The 6564-nt window shown below is 62.9% G+C and overlaps 1 protein-coding gene across 4 annotated transcripts in view; it reads left to right on the top strand.

Annotated features, from left to right (window-relative positions):
* Window positions 1-1083: 1083 nt before the first annotated feature.
* KCNQ4 (potassium voltage-gated channel subfamily Q member 4) overlaps window positions 1084-6564 on the top strand; it is a gene marked incomplete at its 5' end in the record, with an annotated part of 54090 nt that continues 48609 nt past the window's right edge. For all 4 annotated transcript variants that reach the window (XM_081224237.1, XM_081224236.1, XM_081224235.1 and 1 more), the window contains one exon: window positions 1084-1397. In XM_081224237.1, the coding sequence (XP_081080363.1) occupies window positions 1084-1397 (314 nt within the window). The remainder of the gene's footprint in view (window positions 1398-6564) is intronic.

Raw genomic sequence — 6564 nt, 5'->3', positions numbered from 1 at the left:
GGTTCAGAGCTCACCTCCCAACACCTGTGCGCCCTGAACCTTGCCCTGCCCTGGAAGCGAGGCAAGGGCGCGCTTCAGACTGGGCTGGTGCGGAGCAGGCCCCTCTGATCAGAGGAGACTCTACTTTGGGGCAGAGTGGCCTAAGCGGGGGCTCTTCCCTCATCCTGAAGAAGGGACGCTCAGAGGCGGGGGTGGGGTGGGCAGAAAGCAGACACACCTGAGGCCCACTGTGCTGCACACACAGGCCTTTCAGGCACGAGCACACCCCGCCCCACGCGCACGGGGCACGGTCCGACGGGGCACACCTCGCTGACGCGGCCACCGCCAGCGGCCCTGCACGCCCATCCACACAGCACCTCCTCACTCAATCTCACCATCACAGCCACCCACTGCGCCCACACAGCAGCCACTTCTGCATCCACTCACACTTAAACTCCGCGGGACCCGCGTCCCAACCGCGACGGCGGCCGCGACTCCTCGCCCCACTCGCCACAACCGCACATGAGGCATCCCGCCCCCAGCCCGGCCTTCGGGTCCACGCAGCCCCGCGCAGCCCGGCGCTCCGCTCGCACCAGCCGGGGGCCGCCGCCACGCGGTCCGGTCCCCGCCCCAACTCGGCGGCCCGCGCGGCGGGGGCGCCCTCCCGCCGCCTCTCCGCACGTCCCCTCCCTCCGCCCGGCCTCGCCGGCTCGCTCGCTCCCTCCCGATTTGGGAAGGCGGCCGCGGGGCGGGCGGGGGCGGCGGGGGAGGGGCGGGGCGGGGGAGGCTGACATGTGAGCGGCGCGCCGGCGGCAGGTGGAAAGGCGAGCGGCATGGAGCGCGTAATAAGAGAGTTGGAGTCGGAAAGAGCCGCCCCAGTCGCCGGGGAAGCGGGCGGTCAGCGCGGGCTCCGGCGGCCCCCCGGCTCTGAGTGCCCGGCCCCGGCCCCGGAGCGGCCCCGGCCCGGCCCCTAGCCCCCGCCAACCGCGCCCGCCTCGGGCCGCCCCGCCAGCCCTGGGTCCGAGCCATGCGCCGCTGAGCGCCCCTCGCGCGCCCTAGCCCCGGACCGGACCCGGGCCCCGGCCCCCCCGCCCGGCGCCGCCCATGGCCGAGGCCCCCCCGCGCCGCCTCGGCCTAGCCCCCCTGCCCGTGGACGCCCCCCGCGCCGAGCTGGTGGCGCTCACGGCGGTGCAGAGCGAGCGGGGCGAGGCGGGCGGGGGCGGCTCCCCGCGCCGCCTGGGCCTCCTGGGCAGCCCCCTGCCGCCGGGCGCGCCCCTCCCAGGGCCGGGCTCGGGCTCGGGCTCCGCCTGCGGCCAGCGCTCCTCGGCCGCGCACAAGCGCTACCGACGCCTGCAGAACTGGGTCTACAACGTGCTGGAGCGACCCCGCGGCTGGGCCTTCGTCTACCACGTCTTCATGTGAGTTTGCTACCCCGAGCCCCCGACCGTGCCCTCGCGCTGCCGCCCCGCGTGGCCCCTGCCGGAGCCTGGGCTCCCGGGGGACGGCTGCCCCGCCTTGGCTCCGCCTCCTGCCCCCCACCCCCTCGGTCGGCCGACCCTCATCGCTCTGCCCCCAGGCCTGAACCCGATTTCCGATCCACCCCCTCCCCCCGAGCCTGCCCCTAACCCCCCTCCCCCCTCCAAGTCCTGACCCCTGCTTGACCTGGCTTCTGACCTCCCCCACCTCAACTCCTGATTTCCATCCTGATCTCCAACCCCTGCTTCTCTGTCCCAGGTACGCCCCACGTCCAGCTTCTTGTCCCCCATGTCTCTCCAATCGGCAGCCACTAAAGTGCGGCTCCCATTTCCTCTTCCTCACTTCTGTCTCCCTGTGTCCCAGACACAGAGGGCCCTTTGGCCCCCGCACACTTTCTGTCACCTTCTCCCCAGCTCTGTAGCTACAGTGGCCTCCCACCTGGACTCGGAGATGTCCCTCTCCAGGGACGACCTCCCCCCCAGCCGAGGGCTGGTCCCCAATTATAGGTGTTTGGGGGTCCCCTTGAGCCACCAGAGTTCTGACAAGGGCGTGTGCTGTCTGACTTTGAGTCTTCACTCAGTCTTCCCCTCCACCCTCAACTTCCCAGTGGCAGCAGTGGGCCCTGCCGCCTGCCCTGCAGGCTCGGCCAGCTAGCCTGCCCAGCTTGCTGGCCGCTGCACCAGGCCTGGCTCTGGGCACCCTGGGGGAAAAGAAAGAGGAGAGGAGTGAGTTTGGAAACACGCTGCGGGCCCCCTCCTCCCCCTCACCAGGCTCCTACAACTTTCAAAAACACTGACCCTTCTTGGATGTAAAGAGCGAATTTTGGCAGCTCAGAGCTCAGTCTTGGGGGACGGCCTGGCCCAGCCGGGAACATGAGAGGCCCCGCAGATATCAGTTGAAGGGCTGGGCCTGGCTGTCGGATGCTCGAAGGTGCCCGAGAGAGAGACCTCTAGTCCCTGGGAAATGTGCCGATATTAATCCCTTATTGCTGCCCCCAGAGAGGGCCCTCTAGTCTTGGGGTCTCCTGGGTGGTCCCCTTGCCTGTCCACCTGACTGTCCTACAGTCCTTCTGCCTGTCTGGCTGTCCCTCTGCCGGAGTGAGTTTCTGCCTGTGTGTGAGTTGTCCTGTCTCTTCGTCTCTCCAACTATGCAACAGTCTTTCTGCTTGTCTGTTTCCATCCCTCTGTTGGCCTGTCCAGTTATCTGTGTGCCTGTCTGTCCATCTGTCTATCCACCTGTCCACCTGAATCTCACTCTTCTACTTGTCTGTTTCCGGCTGTCTTTTGGTCTGTCTTCCTGCCTGACCCTCTGCTGCCTGCTTGCCTGCCTCTGCCCCATCCTAGCTGGCCCACAGAATTTCAGAGCGGAAGGGAGGAAAATGCTGGCAAAGGAGCCCCCTGACCACAGGGAGGGTAGCGGAAGGGAACTCTTTCAGCCTGTATGCTCCTGAAGGTAGCAGCCACGATTCGGTGCAGAGACCTGTGGCGGGCCGGGGTGGGGGGTGCGGCGGGGGCAGACAGTTGAGATCGCTCTGGACGTGTGGTCGCACTTAGGGTCAGGGTCAATGGTTAGGAGTAGCCCAAACCCCAATGCCCATTGGCAGGGCCTGGATGAATCTTTTTCACTGCAGAGAGGGCTGCTGGAGTGCTGCGGGTTCTCTGCTGGGGTAGCAGGGGTGGTGGAGTTGGGGATGAGGGGCAGGGGACTGCTAATTAAGAGCCGCTGCATTGAGGCGCCCTTGCCCACCCTGCAGCCTGGGTGCCCGTGGAGGCTGAGACACTTCGCAGGGAGCAGCTGCATCCTCCGCGGGCTCCTCTTGGGAGATGACTTTTCCGAGGCAAGGCTGGGCCTGGGGAAGCAATAGAGCTCTGAGGTGGAGGTCCTTAGTCCCCAGGCCTGGCCTCTCAGCCCCTATGAGGGTGAAGGACTCGCCTTGTGTCCTCTGGCCAGCACTGTCTTCACCTCCTCTGGAGGGGCCTCTCCTTCCTCTCCAGGAGCTAAATCCGCTAGTACCTTTGCCCCACATCCTGCCCTTTCTGGATGCCAGGAATGCCCTGGCCAGGGACATGGTTGTTCTGACCACTTGTCCCCAGGAGCCCAGGGCTGAGGCATCTCTCAGGAGCTCTGGGAGAGGAAATGTGGTGCGAAAACGTCCAGACATTTGGGGATCTCGGGTCATTCATCTTAGAGGTCAGAGTGGGCTGAGGGGTCAGGAACCCCACCTCTTGCATGCTGTGCGATCTTGGGTTGATCACTGCGCCTCTCTGAGCTTTAGATCTCTAGGCCATCAAAGTGGGTAGAAACCCCAGCCTTGTGGGCCTCCCTCTTGGACGAGGTAATGGGTGGGAAAGAACTTGGTGAGCCACAAGGGCCTGTGGGAGTGTGAGGGGTTGGTGTTATTATTGGGCCGGGGGAGGGGGTTGCACAGGAAGCCTCTCCTGTTCATGAGGAGCTCCAGGTGTGGGGCTTTGCAGTCACTCACTGCAGGGTCTTGGGCGAGCCAGGAAGTTCTTCCTGCTGTTGGACTTCTAGCCTGATTATTGCACTTTTTTTTTTTTTTTTGCGGTATGCGGGCCTCTCACTGCTGTGGCCTCTCCCATTGCGGAGCACAGGCTCCGGACGCACAGGCTCAGCGGCCATGGCTCCCAGGCCCAGCCGCTCCGCGGCATGTGGGATCTTCCTGGACCGGGGCACGAACCCGTGTCCCCTGCATCGTCAGGCGGACTCTCAACCACTGCGCCACCAGGGAAGCCCTGATTATTGCACTTTGGGTCAGATCCTTCCCCCATCCTCAATGACTCTCACAGGCAGCCCAAGTGAGGGGAGTCCAGTGTGCACAGGTAGCTAGGACCCCCTTCCCAGAGACTCAGGCCCTGGTGCGAGGGGCCCCAGAAGAAAAGCCTGCCAGAGAAGGACTCAGCAAGGAGGGAATTGACGTGAGCCGGGTCCATTCACCCCAGGGGACACCTCCCTCACACCTGCCAGCCATGTCCCTCTGAGCCCCACACAGAACCTGCACCTTCTCTGGCCCCGAGGTGTGGAACATAGCCCAGAGGACCAGCCCCAGTTCCACTGTTTTGGCCAGCAGCCGCAGGCCTCTGGGAAGTGGGAACCACTGACTCCTGTTTTCTTCTCATTGAGACCCAGAAGGAAGGATTGCTGTCCCCTCTCCAAGCTCTCCCTCGTCTCTTTAGGCCCTTGGTCCTGTCACCAAGCCCCTAATACACGCCCCGTGCCCCAGTCCCTGATTTCAGCCCTCAGCCCTTCACGGTCTCCGCTCCCTGAATTTTGAGAAACACCACATCACTGCCCATCCTGCTTCTGAGCCTTTGGGAGGGATGTTCGCCTCCGTGCTGCACCCTGTCAAAGGCCACCCTGGCCTCCCTTTTGAAGTCAGAGGGCTGAAAGGGGCAGGTGCAGACCAAAGCCCCATCTCCTCTCATCTTCCCCACCCCGCCTGCCGCTGCTGTGAGACTCTTGCAGCTCCCAGCCCCCAGCTGCCCCGCGAACTTTCTCTAAGTGAAGGTTTATGCTCTGTAAACAACCTTCCTCAGCCTTGTCCCTGGGGTCAGAAGCTGTGGGAATGGGGAGGGGAGGAGGTAGCAGCAGCTCCTGGGCCCCTCAGGCTCCCAGCCCCGGTGCCCCCCACCAAGCTCCCACCCTGACTGTCTGAGAAAGGACATCACCTGCGTTGGAAATAATCCCAGCAAAAGGTGCCCAGAGCCCCCAGGCAGGCACCCCTGCTAGGTGGGTCCACACATTTTGACAGCCCCATTTTGTTTATGGGAAAACTGAGGCTCTGGAGACTAACATCACACAGTGGATCAGTGGCAGATGCAGGCCGAGGCCGAAGACTCCTGATTCTCTGTCCAGGGCCTCCCCGCCGCTCCCTGAGGCTGCCTGGGTTGGCCCTTGGAGTTTGAACTGAAATTGCTGATCACACGTGGAGCATCAGCCATGTGCCGGGCACCGTGCTGGGTGCCCTCTATAAACCACTCTCATTGTGTCCTTTAGCAGCCCGGTAAGGTGGGTGCTGGGGTCCTCCTCATTTGCAGGTGAGGAAACTGAGGCTCAAGAGAGGTCCCCCCAGTCAGCATGGAGGAGCCTCAGCCCAGAGCTGGTGCTGCCTCGGTGCTGTCTTCCTCTTGCACCTCAGCTCCAGCCAGCACCCCAACCCTGGGCTCCTCAGGAGCCACACTCCTGCGTCATTGTCCCTCTGTCCCCCCAGCACACAGGCTGTTGCGGGGGTGGGCAGTGGCAGAATTTTGTGGAATTGGGTGGAAACTGCCCAGCCTCACCCAGAGCAGTTACACTTTTGTTGTGCATGGCTTTGCACACACACATCCCTGCTACATGCCCGTTGGTCTGTCTCATGCACGCACTTTTGGCCACTTGGAAACACCTGCCCAGGGATGTCACAAGCGCACACACAGCACGCATCCAATGCAAAGAAATCTAATGCACAGCTGCTCCCACCTTTTCTCTGCCTTCACAGACGCACACCTGGGCCTGCGCCCCAGCCTAGACCTCTAGGACGGAGCTGAGTCGGCCCCGTCTCTTGCGTTTTCTGCCTCCACCTGTTCACAGCTACAGGTCTGCCCTTATAGATCTGTGTGTGTTGTGCATCCGCCTTAGAGGGCAGCCCTAGACCCTTGTGGGAGTGGGTGACTGGCTTCCTAGGACTTTGCTGGCCTTTGCTTCTCCTGAAGGGCCCTCCGAGGTCCTCTGTCCAGCCCTGCAGTGCACTGCTGGGTTCACCAAGGCACAGAAAGGGGCAGATACTCGTCCGAGGTCACATCTGATGAGTCGGTGGTAGAACTGTGCCAGTAACCCAGGCTTCTGCCTCCCAGCTCAGGACTTTAGATAGTGTTTTTCCTTGCCCAGCCAGTAGGGAAGACTGCTCCAAGAACTTGGCTTTGCAATGGAGAAAGTCTTGGGGTGTGACCCAAATTTTTCATGCTGCTATTTTTCAGTCCTGGTCCTTTTGTTTGGTCTTTGTAAGAAGGGCATAGTGGAGAGACCATCCTGCCGGGCTTCTAGCCCTTATTCTATCTCTCTCCCTACCCCTTACACCCCCTTTGCTCCCTCCTTTCCACGTTCTCCTTTGGG

Source organism: Mesoplodon bidens, assembly GCF_964165515.1.
Source record: "Mesoplodon bidens genome assembly, chromosome: 2".
NCBI classification, from domain to species: domain Eukaryota; kingdom Metazoa; phylum Chordata; class Mammalia; order Artiodactyla; family Ziphiidae; genus Mesoplodon; species Mesoplodon bidens.
The sequence above is the reverse complement of the archived record's forward strand: the minus strand, read 5'-3'. Positions and strand labels throughout refer to the sequence as shown.